At 47.8% G+C, this 19,721-nt stretch overlaps 1 protein-coding gene across 1 annotated transcript in view; it reads right to left on the bottom strand.

The window, feature by feature from the left end:
• Positions 1–18,757, bottom strand: part of LOC142187361 (interferon-induced GTP-binding protein Mx2-like) — a 40,304-nt gene extending 21,547 nt beyond the window's left edge. The window contains exons 1-6 of the mRNA XM_075261563.1: positions 18,749–18,757; positions 18,244–18,439; positions 9,269–9,406; positions 8,898–9,052; positions 7,951–8,089; positions 6,148–6,346 (exon numbers count right to left, since the gene is read on the bottom strand). Coding sequence (XP_075117664.1) covers positions 6,148–6,346; positions 7,951–8,089; positions 8,898–9,052; positions 9,269–9,406; positions 18,244–18,439; positions 18,749–18,757 — 836 coding nt within the window. The remainder of the gene's footprint in view (positions 1–6,147; positions 6,347–7,950; positions 8,090–8,897; positions 9,053–9,268; positions 9,407–18,243; positions 18,440–18,748) is intronic.
• Between the last annotated feature and the right edge of the window lie 964 nt (positions 18,758–19,721).

Below are 19,721 nucleotides of genomic sequence, written 5' to 3'. Positions count from 1 at the left end.
GCATACATGTAAGAATACATAATGAATAATAATACAATAAATCAATACTGGCTATAGCTAACTAGATTTTCCACCATAACTAATATATTTATTATCCCATGATCCAATTACCCCAATAAACCTTTATTATTTGTCAGGTTTGAACAAATATATTGAAGATTATCTGTATCTTTTCAAAAGCTACTTTTTCCTACAGAATGTTCACCTAAAATAACCTTGCTTTGTAGTGCAGCTGTCACCTTTTCTCTCAGCTCATGTGACTTAAACACTCGGTTTTCCTGTAGGTATAAACATATGAGGTTCCTTTTGATGGATTTCAAATATATTTGCTAATTTCCCGATTTAATATAGAGGATCACATAAGATAAAAAATAGAAAAAATAAACAATAGAAAAAGAAAATAGAAATAGACGTCTTTTTGTTGGATAGATGTTTCTTTTTCCTTGTTGGATGCATCCTGATTTTCTTAGGCCTATTTGTGATGTCACAGATCTGTAGTATACACCAGTCGACACATAACACTTAGCACTTATACTGACCAGCCCATCAGGGTCACAGGTCACAATGTGTTGCTGTCAATCAACTGACCACATGAACGAACACTTAATTCACAGTAAGAGCTCCATGCCTAGTTGCATGCCTTCATACATAATGGATTATAACTTGAAAATCCTAAAAACATGGACTTTACATGAAACTATTGAAAAACATGCTTAAGGTAAGTTATAACTTCTATCACTTATCATGCATTGTTATTAGTCACACCATGTTAATCTCTTTACTCATTAATAGTTAGACACTCCATGCATTCTTTTAGCTAGAAGAAAGAATGATGAATGGACATCACTGATTGAACTGCTGCATTTTTCCATATATCTATATCTGAAGAGAAAAATAGATAAACTTTAGCAAAAACCAAATTAATACAATAATGATTTTAACCAATGGACAGTTTAATAACTTTATGGATTCCTAATACTATTTGATCATATTCATATATTGTACATATATTCATATACATGTCATATATTCATATATTGTACATAACATGTTCCTCCTCTCTCTGCATCTAGAAAGTGGACTATGACGAAAATCTGTCACCACACATGAGACTCTCCTCCTGTGTATATATATATATTATGATTATGATCCATAGTATTATTCACAATAGCATAATTAGGATTATTTATGAACATCATCACATAATCATGTGGATTATACCTGATCATTGGACTTCTCCTCATATAAAAGGGATTTTTTTTTATATAGCCAAATAGTACGTAAGTAAAACTCAGTAGACAGTCATTCCTTCAGAGATACTTTTAAATTCAACCCCTGACCTCCTTTCAGATATATATTTTTAAGTTAAACCCATGAACTTCCTGTCAACACGTCCATCCATAATAGCCTCGCCAGGTCATGAGAGAATGCCAAGCTTGCCCTTTTCCTAAGAATATAAGACAGGTCAGATGCCATTGGGTTACTGAAAAGATCTGACATTTTGGAGACAACTGGTACATTCCCAGATACAATCTTTTGACTATCAATAGATTTGGTTGGCTGCAATTCTTTAATTTCAGTTAATACTGGAATTTCAATTTGTGGACTTTCCTGCATGGCATATGGTTTATATGCAACATGTAATTTCCTACGTTTCTCATAGATTTTGTCACTTTGGCCAATACCTTTCCTCCTACAAATAGGGGACACTATAACCGGATTTGACAGATGCCTTTTAATAGGCTTTGCTTTTTGCTTTGGACATACTCGGTTTGCTTTTGCCATTTGTTTCTGATGTCTTCTGGCCATGTCCAATAAACTAGCAGCTTCAAATAAAGTCTTCTTATCTGAGGCACTGGCAAGGGTGACTGCATCCAAAAATTTGAACTTTTTAACAAAACTTTTCACCATAGATGAAGAGTTCACCTTTTGAATGACAGTTTTGTATGTCCTTTCAAATTTAGACATGAATGCATATGTACATTCTTTTCTGCCAATCTTTATCTCATTCAGTATGTCAGATGTTGGCATGCTGTCACCTCTAGTGCACCAGATTAGTTTCCTTAATCTCTCCACATCACTGTCTTTTAACCATTCATCTGACTCATTATCATAAGACATTTTTGCAGACAAACGTTCTGTAAAATCAATAGGAAGCCATAATTTAAACAGTTTATTTCTCTGTTCAATATTTAGATCAAATTTCTCTGCATGGCTTTCAAAAATTTCTGAGTTTCTACACACATGGATCTTTACATCATATGTGGGAATGGCTTTACTCAGATTGATCAAATATTCCTGAGATTTTAATTTCAATTCAGTTTCTTGTATCATTTGTTCCTCACCATCTATGGCCATTACTGCCACGTGGTGCTCTTTGTCAACATGTTGAGATTTCTCATTATCTGTCTGAACAGATTTATGCATACTATTACGTAATTTCTTCTCTGTTACCACATCATTAAAAATCTTTACCAAAGAAGCTATATTCCTAAATACCTGCTTCTCTTTTGTAGAACAAATTCTATTTTCAATCTTAGAATTTGCCTGCTCACATTGTGTATACAAATCTTGCCATATACTCGCTAAATTGTCACTAGACACAATTTTAAACTCAACGTTACACTTTTTAGACAATGACTCTAATTTTTCCATACTTTAAAAGTAAAATCTTTACTCACCACTGTAGAAAGCTTCACCTTTAGCTTGTCCTTGGAACAGTTGGTCCCTGTCATCAGAACGTCTCAGTACGTCTGGCACTTGTGGTCCTTCTGTGTCTCCTCACACAGGCTTTCCTCACACAGGCTTCCGTATCATATAACACGTACAACAGTCATCTGTATCTCACCAATATAAGTTCTTTTTCGAAGTCTTCCTGAATCTTGCAATTCATACAACTTGCAAAATACTCCTCTCTTCCCCCTTAATTGCAAGTGAACGGAACAAGAAAAACAGGAAAAAAAAACGACCGTGCTGGCTCGCCACTGTTAAATATCTTGTAATTGCCGGTGAGACTTGTGTCCACTGTTAAATATCCGGACCTGGCTTTGAAATTGTGGGATAGACTTGTGTCACGTGTTGTAGGCCTTGTCCACTATAGGAAGAAGTCAGCTTGTTATAAATCAGTGTAGAGGTTTATTCTTGAAGGAAAACACAGGAACAGGGAAAATGTCCAAATAACACAAATATCAGTCAATTGTCAATAGCTTACATCTTCAGAGAAGTTACATCATCTGGATATCTTGTAGTTACAGCTTGGTTCATGCTTGTCATCTGGTTGGTGGACTTGGGCTGGTTACGACGTCCATGGATGTCCATCTGCCTGGACCACCCACCCTGGTGTTCCCAAAGACAGACCTCCTGGTCTTCCCCTGGTCTTCCCAAAGACAGACCCAGACATGTGTATTTCTTACTCATTTATATTCATGAGAGTGGGTGTTACCTTCCATCTTGTAGCTATGTGAGGAGATTTCTAAAATAGTGTACACTAACCGCACCCATGTTCCAAGAATATAAGACTATGATGGCAGTAGAGTGTTAACCCCATGTCTGCTAGAGAATATTGTAAATATATAATATTTAACAGTGTGTTAAACATTTAGGTGGAAAATAATGTGAAAATGGGGGCAGATGAGGGAGGGGGGGGGGGGAACGGCATGACACTGGGGCAGATGGAGGGGGGGGAGAACAGCATGACACTGGGGCAGATGGAGGGGGGGAGAACAGCATGACACTGGGGAAGATAAAGGGGGGGAGAACGGCATGACACTGGGGCAGATGAAGGGGGGGAGAATGGCATGACACTGGGGCAGATGAAGGGGGGGATAATGGCATGACACTGGGGCAAATGAAGGGGGGGGAGAACGGCATGACACTGGGGCAGATGAAGGGGGGGAGAACAGCATGACACTGGGGCAGATGGAGGGGGGAGAACAGCATGACACTGGGGCAGATGGAGGGGGGGAGAACAGCATGACACTGGGGCAGATGAAGGGGGGGAGAACAGCATGACACTGGGGCAGATGAAGGGGAGAGAACAGCATGACACTGGGGAAGATAAAGGGGGGGAGAACGGCATGACACTGGGGCAGATGAAGGGGGGGAGAATGGCATGACACTGGGGCAGATGGAGGGGGGGAGAACAGCATGACACTGGGGCAGATGGAGGGGGGGAGAACAGCATGACACTGGGGCAGATGGAGGGGGGGAGAACAGCATGACACTGGGGCAGATGAAGGGGGGGAGAACAGCATGGCACTGGGGAAGATAAAGGGGGGGAGAACGGCATGACACTGGGGCAGATGAGGGAGGGGGGGGGGGACGGCATGACACTGGGGCAGATGGAGGGGGGGAGAACGGCATGACACTGGGGCAGATGAAGGGGGGGAGAACGGCATGACACTGGGGCAGATGGAGGGGGGGAGAACAGCATGACACTGGGGAAGATAAAGGGGGGGAGAACGGCATGACACTGGGGCAGATGAAGGGGGGGAGAATGGCATGACACTGGGGCAGATGAAGGGGGAGAGAACAGCATGACACTGGGGCAAATGAAGGGGGGGAGAACGGCATGACACTGGGGCAGATGAAGGGGGGGAGAACAGCATGACACTGGGGCAGATGGAGGGGGGGAGAACAGCATGACACTGGGGAAGATAAAGGGGGGGAGAACGGCATGACACTGGGGCAGATGAAGGGGGAGAGAACAGCATGACACTGGGGCAAATGAAGGGGGGGGACGGCATGACACTGGGGCAAATGAAGGGGGAGAGAACAGCATGACACTGGGGAAAATGAAGGGGGAGAGAACAGCATGACACTAGGGAAAATGAAGGGGGAGAGAACAGCATGACACTGGGGCAGATGAAGGGGGAGAACGGCATGGCACTGGGGAAGATAAAGGGGGGAGAACGGAATGACACTGGGGCAAATGAAGGGGGGGAGAACGGAATGACACTGGGGCAAATGAAGGGAGGGAGAACAGCATGACACTGGGGCAGATGAAGGGGGGGATAATGGCATGACGCTGAGGCAGATAAAGGGGGGAGAATGGCATGACACTGGGGCAGATGAAGGGGGGGATAATGGCATGACACTGGGGCAGATAAAGGGGGGGAGAACGGCATGACACTGGGGCAGATGGAGGGGGGGAGAACAGCATGACACTGGGGAAGATAAAGGGGGGAGAACGGCATGACACTGGGGCAGATGAAGGGGGGGAGAATGGCATGACACTGGGGCAGATGGAGGGGGGAGAACGGCATGACACTGGGGCAGATGAAGGGGGAGAGAACAGCATGACACTGGGGCAAATGAAGGGGGGGGGACGGCATGACACTGGGGCAAATGAAGGGGGAGAGAACAGCATGACACTGGGGCAAATGAAGGGGGGGAGAACAGCATGACACTGGGGCAGATGGAGGGGGAGAACGGCATGGCACTGGGGAAGATAAAGGGGGGAGAACGGAATGACACTGGGGCAAATGAAGGGGGGGAGAACGGAATGACACTGGGGCAAATGAAGGGGGGAGAACAGCATGACACTGGGGCAGATGAAGGGGGGGATAATGGCATGACACTGAGGCAGATGAAGGGGGGAGAACGGCATGATACTGGGGCAGATGAAGGGGGGGAGAATGGCATGACACTGGGGCAGATGAAGGGGGGAGAACGGCATGACAGTGGGGCAGATGAAGGGGGGAGAACGGCATGACACTGGGGCAGAGACGGGGGGGACACATGAAACTAGGGGTAGATGAAGGGTGTGTATGAAAGAGAGAGAGAGATGGAGGGGGGACATATAATTTATGGGTGACTGTAGGAGGATTATACTGTGTGGAATCACATGAAAAATGAATGAGAATGGGTGGAGTCAACATACAAGTGGGCAGAGCCTAATTTGCCGCAGCACGCTGCGCACGCCACACGTTTTATTCCCTCTTTCTAGTCTTCAACAGTTGGGAGGTACAGGGTAGAAGTGCGAGACCCCCTCGGTAAGTAGGGCCCCGCCAAAGTCAATTGCCCAGGGCCCCGCAAACCCTGGATCCGCCACTGCTGCTCCGTCCATTGTTACACCTTGTAAGGGCCCCTAAGAAAGCCAGGGCCCCTGAGCTTCCTCATAGTAAAGATATTATCATTGTATCTTACCGGAAATGTTTGTGGTTCTGGAAGAAGTTCTTCTCGTTGTCTAAGGCCTTCTCCAGGGAGATCTTGTTCTGGATCTCACTCTGCCCGCGACACTTGACTATCATGTAGCCTTTCTTCAGGGTGTACACCAGATTCCTGACAACACCGATCACATCCAGCTCCGATCCTTTATCCACTAGATCTGGCTTAGTCAGGATCCCTGCGAGAGAAATCGGATATTGAGAAGGAAGTTTCCGTGTTCAGGTCCTTTCATTGTTTTCTAGGATTTTCTTCTCAGCTTTAAGCCCTTTAAGGGGAATTTGGTCAGGAAACTGACTCGTCCTAAAAACACCTCACCATAGGACTGTCTATAGGACTGTATATAGGACCATATATAGGACTGTCTATAGGACCTTATATAGGACTGTATATAGGACTGTCTATAGGACTGTATATAGGACCTTATATAGGACTGTCTATAGGACTGTCTATAGGACTGTATGGTGAGGCGTTGTTTGGAGGAGGAATTTGAGTCAGTTTACTGACCAAATAGACTCGGTGTGAACACAGCCTAAGGGTCCTGTCTTTGGACTCCTTGAAGGAATATTCTAGATCCCATCCACATCCTGTGTTAGGCGGAGTGCAGGGGCGTGGTGACTGACACAGGGGCTCAAGAAGCAGCCAGGAACACAGTAGGGGGCGGTGGGCTCGCCAAATTGGGTTCCTGATTTTATGAATCTGAGCAAGAACATCTACAAGGAATTTGTGTGAATGTCTTCTCTCCGTTACCCTAAAAATCTAGTGCTCAGGTAATGGGCCCCTATGGAGGCCTGAAATGTGACCCGATGTGCGCCCCCCTGAGGACGATCTCTAGAGACAGATGTTATGGTCACAAGCTGCCCCTTAAAAGGATCCTATCATTAAAAACCCTTTTACAATAAATCCACGTAGGAATCGTCTTAAGAAGGTCTGTTCTTCTCCTACCTTCATTATTCTGAAGCGCACCGCCATTCCTGAGAGGGGGGGGCAGGGGGAGGGGTCAAGGTCGGCTCATCTTGAAGGGAAGGTGTACAAGTAAGCATGATAAATAATAAGAAAGTTCCTTCAGCACCACAATGCATCTTGCTATTCTTGGCCCAAACTTCAACATTTCTCCCCAAGAATCTTATCTTGTGAGTTGTTCAGCCAGTGCAGTGTAACGTCTCCGCCTGTTGGGGTCTCTGCGCCGTCCTCCACTTCCACACTGCGGCGCGGCGCTCACTTATTATTCCTTGCTTTAGGTTCTTCTGCTTTGTCTGAACTCTGTCCTACTGCCTCACCTCTGTAATAGATTTCCCACCTCACCCGTCTCCTTGGTTTCCCTCTGTTCTTCTAATAGTTAATCTTGGCCTTACCTGTACGATTGACGGCCGATCTACCAATCAAGTCTGGGGCAGGTGGCTATAACAGGTCATCGGCCCGCACAGGTTTTCTGGGTATTGTGACTTTGTCCTTGGACTTATTGTATTGCACTCACTGACCTCTGACCTTTGGCTTTTCTTGTGACTACTCTTCTGGATTGTGATTTGGTACTGCTTTGTCTCTCTGGTTTGACCCTTGGCTTGCTGACTCCTCTTCTGTGTTGGTTTGTCTTGTCCTGTTCTGTGTCACTTATTCAGAGAAGGGACTGTCGCCCAGTTGTCCCTGTTGTGGGTGTGGACAGGGGCTTGGGTGAGTTTAGGACTCGCTGTCTCTGTCTTCCCCTTCCCCAGTTTTAGCAGCAACCCTGGGGATTTGCTCAACTGGCAATTCCCTAACATTCAGCTTATAACAGTCTTTTGTTACCTAGTGTCCTCTCTCCATTAGGATCCACCTCTCGAGCCATTTCTAGAGCTTCAGTGGTGGCAATATCCACGTTACTGGGAACCACGGCCAGATTGATGGTCTCCTGCCTTTGTATGTATTTCTTGATCATGTTCTTGATCTATGAAAATGTGAAATGTCCAAGTTATTGGCTCATTGTGATCACAGACGTTGCTATTCTGCCCTTTTACCGTTCTGTTCACGATGTTCATTAGAGATGAGCGAACAGTAAAACATTTGATGTTCATTATTCGTTCCGAGTAGCATCTCCATATTGGACTATTGGAAGGAATCTGGAACCCCATTATAGTCTATGGGAGACAATGCTTCACTACAGGGGATCCCACCATTCACCTCAGGAGAGTCACCAAGTCCACTATGACTCCCCAGGAAATGATGCCAACACCTCTGTAACTGGGACAGCAGGGGGCGCATGTCTGGGGGCATCTAACAAGCCCAAGTCACTGGATTATGTCGGGATCCCTGGCAGCTTGTGATACGCGAGAGATGACTTTTTCCCATAGGAATGCATTGACCAGCGTTGATTGGCCGAATACCATATAGAGTACAGCATTCGGCCAATCAACACTGGTTCCGCAGGAGGCTTGTCTGTGAGGAGGCGGAGTCTAAGATCGGTCCACAGCAGTCTCCATTGTGGTCCGATCTCAGATGTAGCAGTGTTCAGCACACAGTCAGCACTGCTGCATCTGAGATCGGACCACAATGGAAACTGCTGTGGACCGATCTTAGACTCCGCCTCCTCCGGCCTCATACGGCTCTGGGGGCAGAGAAATAAAAAAGTTATGGGGTTTGGAAGGGGGAGAAGAGTCCAAACCAACAATGCCGTGGGCGGGAAGAGGTTAATGTAATAATATGGAAAGTGAGTAATATCTGAACATGTTCCTTAAGCTTCTAAACATTCATCATACCTGCTGTCCTATATCTTTAGGTTGGTTGGGTAAAGCAACTCGCGTTATTCCCGGAAGATCGAGCAGTGTCAGGTCTGGGACATTCGGGGACTCTATTTCGAGGCTGATGAGCTCTTCGCTGACTCCATTCCCAGTCCCGGCCATATAGTCTTGGGCTAGAAGAGACATTGTAAGAGGTAAAGGATAGATACCGATGGATGAGGGGTAAATACCAACACCGGCAGCCATAACCGTGTCCATTGAAATAAGGAATGGTGATGTGACCGAGACGTCTGTAACCTATCTCCAGCATCAAGAACATGTTGTGATCCTATGAAAGTGTCTCAGATGGAGATCTCCACACGTCATGGCTGACACTGGACTGTGGTTACCTTTCCGAACTTCCTTCTCCACTTCCTCTGGATCCTTTAGTTCCACTTTTTGTTCGCGATAGCTTATTTTGCCTTTCCATGGGGAATCCTTCTTGGATTTCTTCAGTTTGAGTACTAGAGGGCATCTTGTCACAATGCCTAGAAAAGTGAGATGGAAAATACATGAAATAAACCAAATTGGTTGTGAAAAACCTCACCAAGCACTGAAAGGTGTCTGCAACAAGAAGGTCCCCATAAAATAAGGAGAATTTAGATAATTCCCAAAGAGCCTTCTAGACCAGGCATGAGAGCAAAGACGTGAAGGCATCTCCCGACCCTCCGACTCACAAAGTGGAAATGGTCAATCCTTGTGCAAGACTTTCCTGAAAACCAAATTGTAGATGGCAAATCTTCAGAGGTGAAGAGTTCTAAGGCTATATTTATGGCACAATGTCTTATAGGCACCTTGAGGACACATAAATAGGAGAACATTGACTGGTTAATAGAAGGTGACCCAAGCCAAGACATCATTTGTGAAGAGGGAAGTGTCACAGTATAAAGACATATCAATGTAGATGCCTTCATCTTCCCGCACAACTCTTTGGACCTTTAAGCTGCTGGCCCTTGGCTTCCTTACCAATTCTCCTTGGTTTTGTTTAGTATCTCCAAATATTGAAGATAGTAGGGGATGGAGGACGCTTCTTGTATGGGTTAGAAATCAGTAGGAACGGACAGGAAAAATCCCACTAAAGCAGCTTGTTATGGATTGCGGGAAGTTCGAGACAAACACTGAGCAAAGAACTGAAGCTTATGGCTTGTTGTCTCACTGTAGGCCACGTCTTGTAACCACTCCTAAGGGTGTGCCGATAGACTTCCCTACAGGAGCAATCCTTCACCATGTGGGCTCACAGACCTATGTCTACGCTCAGTCCTCCTGGTTGGGTGGGCAAGGTTCAAGCAGAGAAGGGCAAAAGGATTTCCCAATCTAGTCCATAAAGATGTTGTCCTTAAAGGGAGTCACTCCGACCTCACAGATAGATGGGTTAGGGTCACCAGTGTTTTCACCTTGTGAATTGGTTCCTCAAATGCTGATGTTTTTGTCAATACACAAATTAACTCTTTGCAGTAAAGAGGACGTTGCTGTTGCTCCAAAGAAGGAAGCAGCCACGGCCGCCATTGCTCCAAAGAGCTCCTTTACACATGGACAAAAACCGCAATAACTGGGCAATGGAGATTTAGAAGAAGAGAATATCCTTAGATTCTGGGGACCCATCTATCTGCGGGCCTGGCATCATAATGAAGGCACCCTGAAACCTGAGCCTAATCCCTAGCCATAACATTAAAACCTAGTCTAATATTGAGTAGGTCCACCTTGTGTCACTGATTCCCTACATCATGGGGATACGCAATCCTCCTGTGGACTCCGCTCGCGTTTCTGCCTCAGTAGGTCCACGGTTTAAGTCAATGGTGAAGTAAAAACCAACACTGGCAAAGACTTGTTCACCGATCGTCGTGTGCGAGTAAGTTTTCATCTGGACAACTAGAACAGCGGTCACCTGCCGAAACCAACACACCCCAAAGATTATAATGGGGTCCGATGGGTGTTAGACATTTTTATAGTGAAACGGGCAGAGAGAGAAGTTCTCCATACAGGACTTTACTCTCCACCGATCTCTGGTGGTTTCTGCAGCCAAGTCTACAATGGAGACTCCAGCAGTGATGTGAACCGAGCCTTAGAGAACACAGCAGGGGACCATGTGAAGGAGATGAGACAGGGGGCAAGGATGACCTTGAATGACCTTGACATTTGCAGCAGCAGGGTGTGTGCGCTTTATGGCTGCAATAAATGGGAGTGACAGAAGAGCTGTATACAAAGACTTGTGAGTATCAGCAAACACCGGAGTGATGTCACAGGGATGTCGCCTTCTTATACTCTATTCACACCCGGACAGTGGCGTAACTAGGAATGGCGGGGCCCCATGGCAAACTTTTGACATGGGGCCCCCCGACACTGAAGATCTCGACCGAGTCCCTCCTACGCATTCCTGCGCGCTCTATTATGTTCCATAGTGGCCCCTGCACACAGTATTATACCCAATAGTGGCCCCTGCACACAGTATTATACCCAATAGTGGCCCCTGCACACAGTATTATACCCAATAGTGGCCCCTGCACACAGTATTATGTCCCATAGTGGCCCCTGCACACAGTATTATGTCCCATAGTGGCCCCTGCACTCAGTATTATGTCCCATAGTGGCCCCTGCACACAGTATTATCCCCCATAGTGGCCCCTGCACACAGTATTATACCCAATAGTGGCCCCTGCACACAGTATTATACCCAATAGTGGCCCCTGCACACAGTATTATACCCAATAGTGGCCCCTGCACACAGTATTATACCCGATAGTGGCCCCTGCACACAGTATTATGTCCCATAGTGGCCCCTGCACACAGTATTATGTCCCATAGTGGCCCCTGCACTCAGTATTATGTCCCATAGTGGCCCCTGCACACAGTATTATCCCCCATAGTGGCCCCTGCACACAGTATTATGTCCCATAGTGGCCCCTGCACACAGTATTATCCCCCATAGTGGCCCCTGCACACAGTATTATGTCTCATAGTGGCCCCTGCACACAGTATTATGTCCCATAGTGGCTCCTGCACACAGTATTATCCCCCATAGTGGCCCCTGCACACAGTATTATCCCCCATAGTGGCCCCTGCACACAGTATTATGTCCCATAGTGGCCCCTGCACACAGTATTATCCCCCATAGTGGCCCCTGCACACAGTATTATACCCAATAGTGGCCCCTGCACACAGTATTATACCCAATAGTGGCCCCTGCACACAGTATTATACCCGATAGTGGCCCCTGCACACAGTATTATGTCCCATAGTGGCCCCTGCACACAGTATTATGTCCCATAGTGGCCCCTGCACTCAGTATTATGTCCCATAGTGGCCCCTGCACACAGTATTATCCCCCATAGTGGCCCCTGCACACAGTATTATGTCCCATAGTGGCCCCTGCACACAGTATTATCCCCCATAGTGGCCCCTGCACACAGTATTATGTCTCATAGTGGCCCCTGCACACAGTATTATGTCCCATAGTGGCTCCTGCACACAGTATTATCCCCCATAGTGGCCCCTGCACACAGTATTATCCCCCATAGTGGCCCCTGCACACAGTATTATGTCCCATAGTGGCCCCTGCACACAGTATTATCCCCCATAGTGGCCCCTGCACACAGTATTATCCCCCATAGTGGCCCCTGCACACAGTATTATGTCCCATAGTGACCCCTGCACACAGTATTATCCCCCATAGTGGCCCCCGCACACAGTATTATGTCCCATAGTGGCCCCTGCACACAGTATTATGTCTCATAGTGGCCCCTGCACACAGTATTATCCCCCATAGTGGCCCCTGCACACAGTATTATGTCCCATAGTGACCCCTGCACACAGTATTATGTCCCATAGCGGCCCCTGCACACAGTATTATGTCCCATAGTGGCCCCTGCACACAGTATTATGTCCCATAGTGGCCCCTGCCCACAGTATTACGTCCCATAGTGGCCCCTGCACACAGTATTATGTCCCATAGTGGCCCCTGCACACAGTATTATGTCCCATAGTGACCCCTGCACACAGTATTATGTCCCATAGTGACCCCTGCACACAGTATTATGTCCCATAGTGGCCCCTGCACACAGTATTATACCCAATAGTGGCCCCTGCACACAGTATTATACCCCATAGTGGCCCCTGCACACAGTATTATGTCCCATAGTGGCCCCTGCACTCAGTATTATGTCCCATAGTGGCCCCTGCACACAGTATTATACCCAATAGTGGCCCCTGCACACAGTATTATGTCCCATAGTGGCCCCTGCACACAGTATTATGCCCCATAGTGGCCCCTGCACACAGTATTATACCCCATAGTGGCCCCTGCACACAGTATTATGTCCCATAGTGGCCCCTGCACTCAGTATTATGTCCCATAGTGGCCCCTGCACACAGTATTATCCCCCATAGTGGCCCCCGCACACAGTATTATGTCCCATAGTGACCCCTGCACACAGTATTATGTCCCATAGTGGCCCCTGCACACAGTATTATGTCCCATAGTGGCCCCTGCACACAGTATTATGTCCCATAGTGGCCCCTGCACACAGTATTATGTCCCATAGTGACCCCTGCACACAGTATTATGTCCCATAGTGGCCCCTGCACACAGTATTATACCCAATAGTGGCCCCTGCACACAGTATTATACCCCATAGTGGCCCCTGCACACAGTATTATGTCCCATAGTGGCCCCTGCACTCAGTATTATGTCCCATAGTGGCCCCTGCACACAGTATTATACCCAATAGTGGCCCCTGCACACAGTATTATGTCCCATAGTGGCCCCTGCACACAGTATTATGTCCCATAGTGGCCCCTGCACACAGTATTATGTCCCATAGTGGCCCCTGCACACAGTATTATGCCCCATAGTGGCCCCTGCACACAGTATTATCCCCCATAGTGGCCCCTGCACACAGTATTATGTCCCATAGTGGCCCCTGCACACAGTATTATGTCCCATAGTGACCCCTGCACACAGTATTATGTCCCATAGTGGCTCCTGCACACAGTATTATGTCCCATAGTGGCCCCTGCACACAGTATTATGCCCCATAGTGGCCCCTGCACACAGTATTATGTCCCATAGTGGCCCCTGCACACAGTATTATGTCCCATAGTGGCCCCTGCACACAGTATTATGTCCCATAGTGGCCCCTGCACACAGTATTATGTCCCATAGTGACCCCTGCACACAGTATTATGTCCCATAGTGGCCCCTGCACACAGTATTATGTCCCATAGTGACCCCTGCACACAGTATTATCCCCCATAGTGGCCCCTGCACACAGTATTATGTCCCATAGTGGCCCCTGCACACAGTATTATGTCCCATAGTGGCCCCTGCACACAGTATTATGTCCCATAGTGGCCCCTGCACACAGTATTATACCCCATAGTGGCCCCTGCACACAGTATTATGTCCCATAGTGGCCCCTGCACACAGTATTATGTCCCATAGTGGCCCCCGCACACAGTATTATCCCCCATAGTGGCCCCCGCACACAGTATTATGTCCCATAGTGGCCCCTGCACACAGTATTATCCCCCATAGTGGCCCCTGCACACAGTATTATGTCCCATAGTGGCCCCTGCACACAGTATTATGCCCCATAGTGGCCCCCGCACACAGTATTATCCCCCATAGTGGCCCCCGCACACAGTATTATGTCCCATAGTGGCCCCTGCACACAGTATTATGTCTCATAGTGGCCCCTGCACACAGTATTATCCCCCATAGTGGCCCCTGCACACAGTATTATGTCCCATAGTGACCCCTGCACACAGTATTATGTCCCATAGCGGCCCCTGCACACAGTATTATGTCCCATAGTGGCCCCTGCACACAGTATTATGTCCCATAGTGGCCCCTGCCCACAGTATTATGTCCCATAGTGGCCCCTGCACACAGTATTATGTCCCATAGTGGCCCCTGCACACAGTATTATGTCCCATAGTGACCCCTGCACACAGTATTATGTCCCATAGTGGCCCCTGCACACAGTATTATACCCCATAGTGGCCCCTGCACACAGTATTATGTCCCATAGTGGCCCCTGCACTCAGTATTATGTCCCATAGTGGCCCCTGCACACAGTATTATACCCAATAGTGGCCCCTGCACACAGTATTATGTCCCATAGTGGCCCCTGCACACAGTATTATGTCCCATAGTGGCCCCTGCACACAGTATTATGTCCCATAGTGACCCCTGCACACAGTATTATGTCCCATAGTGGCTCCTGCACACAGTATTATGTCCCATAGTGGCCCCTGCACACAGTATTATGCCCCATAGTGGCCCCTGCACACAGTATTATACCCCATAGTGGCCCCTGCACACAGTATTATGTCCCATAGTGGCCCCTGCACTCAGTATTATGTCCCATAGTGGCCCCTGCACACAGTATTATACCCAATAGTGGCCCCTGCACACAGTATTATGTCCCATAGTGGCCCCTGCACACAGTATTATGTCCCATAGTGGCCCCTGCACACAGTATTATGTCCCATAGTGGCCCCTGCACACAGTATTATGTCCCATAGTGGCCCCTGCACACAGTATTATGTCCCATAGTGGCCCCTGCACACAGTATTATGTCCCATAGTGGCCCCTGCACACAGTATTATGTCCCATAGTGGCCCCTGCACACAGTATTATGTCCCATAGTGGCCCCTGCACACAGTATTATACCCCATAGTGGCCCCTGCACACAGTATTATGTCCCATAGTGGCCCCTGCACACAGTATTATGTCCCATAGTGGCCCCTGCACACAGTATTATGCCCCATAGTGGCCCCTGCACACAGTATTATACCCAATAGTGGCCCCTGCACACAGTATTATGTCCCATAGTGGCCCCTGCACACAGTATTATGTCCCATAGTGGCCCCTGCACACAGTATTATGTCCCATAGTGGCCCCTGCACACAGTATTATGTCCCATAGTGGCCCCTGCACACAGTATTATACCCAATAGTGGCCCCTGCACACAGTATTATGTCCCATAGTGGCCCCTGCACACAGTATTATGTCCCATAGTGGCCCCTGCACACAGTATTATGTCCCATAGTGGCCCCTGCACACAGTATTATGTCCCATAGTGGCCCCTGCACACAGTATTATCCCCATAGTGGCCCCTGCACACAGTATTATGTCCCATAGTGGCCCCTGCACACAGTATTATCCCCATAGTGGCCCCTGCACACAGTATTATGTCCCATAGTGGCCCCTGCACACAGTATTATGTCCCATAGTGGCCCCTGCACACAGTATTATGTCCCATAGTGACCCCTGCACACAGTATTATGTCTCATAGTGGCCCCTGCACACAGTATTATGTCCCATAGTGGCCCCTGCACACAGTATTATCCCCCATAGTGGCCCCTGCACACAGTATTATGTCCCATAGTGGCCCCTGCATACAGTATTATCCCCCATAGTGGCCCCTGCACACAGTATTATGTCCCATAGTGGCCCCTGCACACAGTATTATGTCCCATAGTGGCCCCTGCACACAGTATTATCCCCCATAGTGACCCCTGCACACAGTATTATGTCCCATAGTGGCCCCTGCACACAGTATTATCCCCCATAGTGGCCCCTGCACACAGTATTATGTCCCATAGTGGCCCCTGCACACAGTATTATGTCTCATAGTGGTCCCTGCACACAGTATTATCCCCCATAGTGACCCCTGCACACAGTATTATGTCCCATAGTGGCTCCTGCACACAGTATTATGTCCCATAGTGGCCCCTGCACACAGTATTATCCCCCATAGTGGCCCCTGCAAACAGTATTATGTCCCATAGTGGCCCCTGCACACAGTATTATACCCAATAGTGGCCCCTGCACACAATATTATACCCAATAGTGGCCCCTGCACACAGTATTATGTCCCATAGTGGCCCCTGCACACAGTATTATGTCCCATAGTGGCCCCTGCACACAGTATTATACCCAATAGTGGCCCCTGCACACAGTATTATATCCCTTAGTGGCCCCTACAGGACTAAATACTGTCACGTCACCCGCTGACCGCTATACCAGGACAAATTGTGGATAAAAAATCTGGTCATGTGCATTACAATTTAGTAACTCCATGTGCCTCATATTAATAGCAGTTAACCCCATCATCTCCCTCACATTAACCCCTGTATGCCTCACCATTAGAGTTACTGATATGTGAGAGACATGGAGGTAATAATAAAGTATCTTCATTACTATTACCCCCAAATGTCTCACATATCAGTAACTCTTATGGTGAGGCACACAGGGGTTAATGTGAGGGAGATGATGGGGTTAACTGCTATTACTATGAGGCACATGGAGTTACTAAAACACAAGTAATCCCCCCAAATGCCTGATAGTAATAAGTAACCCCAGTACGTACCTGTGTAGCTTCAGTTTCACTTTCCTGCAGCAGCTTCTTCCTCTTCTCTTCTGTGCAGGAGCTCGGCAGGGATAAGCCCCGCCTCCTCCTCTCATTGGTGGGCAGAGGACAGCAGAGAAAGGGAGGGGGGGGGAGAGGGGGAGGGAGCGTCCTGCAGCGCTGAGAGGAGACAGACCTGCAGCTCCTGTGTCTCAGCCGTTGCTGCAGCTTCGGGGCCCCCTGTTGGTGGAAAGTATTCCACCAACAGGGGGCCCCGATCATTATACTCGGGGGTCCGAAAAGACCTCCGAGAATAATGATAGCAGCGGTAGCAGCTGTCACTGGGCCCCTAATGTCCCGGGCCCCTAATGTCCCGGGCCCTGTGGCAGCTGCTACCGCTGCTATGGTGGTAGTTACGCCACTGCACCCGGAGTACAATAGATGGAGATGGAAAAATACACCGGGAAGGGGGGGGGGGGATGAAAAGATAAAACCCCTCCATATTCACCTTCTCTCACCTCTTTTCTCCGCAGCGCCCCGGGCTCGCTCTCGGCCTTCTCAGTGACATCATGCCTCTGGGGTTTCGCTGAGCAGGCCTCAATCGTGACCCCGGACAGGAGACGTCACCAAGGAGGCCCAAATCAGGTAAGAGAAGGGGAGTAGGAGGATTATTTTTTAATGTTTCCTTCCCTGGGCCTCCACCTATTACATTCTGGCCTAGAGTACAATGCGGCAGCCATTTTAGTTTGTCTGAGACGAATCTCCATTTGTTCAGTTTCGTAAAGACATTTGGAATATTTGGGTCACATCCGGTCTGTACGAGACGGTTCGCCAATCACTAATAATAGAGGACTTTGCTCACTAGTCTAGAAGGACCTCTTTGTCTAATACTGGTGTCCTTGATGTGGCACCAAGGCCCGGGCGTGCAACCCTTACAAGTGCGGGGACATTATATGGTAATACTATGACCTCACCGCTGCCTCTGGGTAGAGTCACTCCAGACAGGGCCTCCAGGACCGAGCTTTTACCAGAACTCTGATCCCCAATCACAGCGATCGCCGGTAAGCCCAGATCCTTCTCCACCCCCAGTGACCTCAGGGAGTCAATAAGGTCGATACATGGACGGATCTTGTACTCGTAGTGTTGTCCGAGGATGTTGTCTACTGGAGCCTTTTAGGAAACATAAATGGAATAATAATCTGAGAGAAATGGTTAACGTCACGGGAATTACATTCTTATTGGAGACGCCCCATAAGTCCTAGCCCCAATCTACAAAAGTCGGGGCAGCTGGAAGGATGCAAATCGGGTGACAGCCAAAGTACCACATGCAGCAATAGGGGGGTTACGATTTGTTCCGTCCTGATTCCATGGAGCAGGATAAGAGCTGCTCTATAATATAGGAATGGAGCAATGGAAGCCCCTCCGTCATGTGCATGGGGCCTGTGATTGGGAGATCAGTGCTGGGCCCCCTCTCCTCACAAGCCCCATAGCTGATGTGGTAGCTACACCTCGGCCGTAATATGAGCGGTATTATGTGTCTGAATACAGCCCTTGTTACTCAGAGATGCTGCCACTGCCGGCTGCACTGACTGCGCCTCGTCCACAGAGGAGATGTCATTAGTGCAGCTTTATGTGACCGTGGTGGAATGGAAGACATGATTCTGAATTAGAGACAATCTGAGGTAAGTATGAATTTGCCCCTATAAATATATATATATATATATATATATACTGTATAATGACAGCAGATGTCTACTTACTGACTGGCCTGGAAGAACAAAAACTTCAGAAGACTCTAGAAAAACATGTAAAATACATTAAAATGTGTAGCAAGAACAACAAAAACAATAAGAGGTTTCCTGGAAGACACCTACCTCCATTAGTGGTCAGCTGCAGTGGTTTTGTCTCGGGATCCTTTGGTAATGTCTCTGCTGTTTGAACAAATACTGGGGGTGCAATGATTTTTGTCTTTTGCTGTGAAGATTTTATTTGGGAAGCCGCCATAGCGCTGGGACTGTGAATCCAAATCCTGATAGATTATTAGCCAATGGTGCTCGAAAAAGGATGGAGAACCTGAAGAGGAAGCAAACCCAAAGCCAGATGGATTATTAGCCAATGGTGCTCCAAGGAACGAAGAGGAACCTGAAGAGGAACCAAACCCAAAGCCAGATGGATTATTAGCCAATGGTGCTCCAAGGAACAAAGAGGAACCTGAAGAGGAACCAAACCCAAAGCCAGATGGATTATTAGCCAATGGTGCTCCAAGGAACAAAGAGGAACCTGAAGAGGAACCAAACCCAAAGCCAGATGGATTATTAGCCAATGGTGCTCCAAGGAACAAAGAGGAACCTGAAAAGGAACCAAACCCAAAGCCTGAAGCTTGGCCATTCGTCTGCATTTTGAGGTCTCAAAAACATAAAAGCAGCAGCTGAGTATCTGATAATGGAGCGAG

This window comes from Leptodactylus fuscus, unplaced genomic scaffold, assembly GCF_031893055.1.
Source record: "Leptodactylus fuscus isolate aLepFus1 unplaced genomic scaffold, aLepFus1.hap2 HAP2_SCAFFOLD_204, whole genome shotgun sequence".
Classification (NCBI taxonomy): Eukaryota; Metazoa; Chordata; class Amphibia; order Anura; family Leptodactylidae; genus Leptodactylus; species Leptodactylus fuscus.
This window is presented reverse-complemented; position numbering and strand designations above follow the sequence as displayed.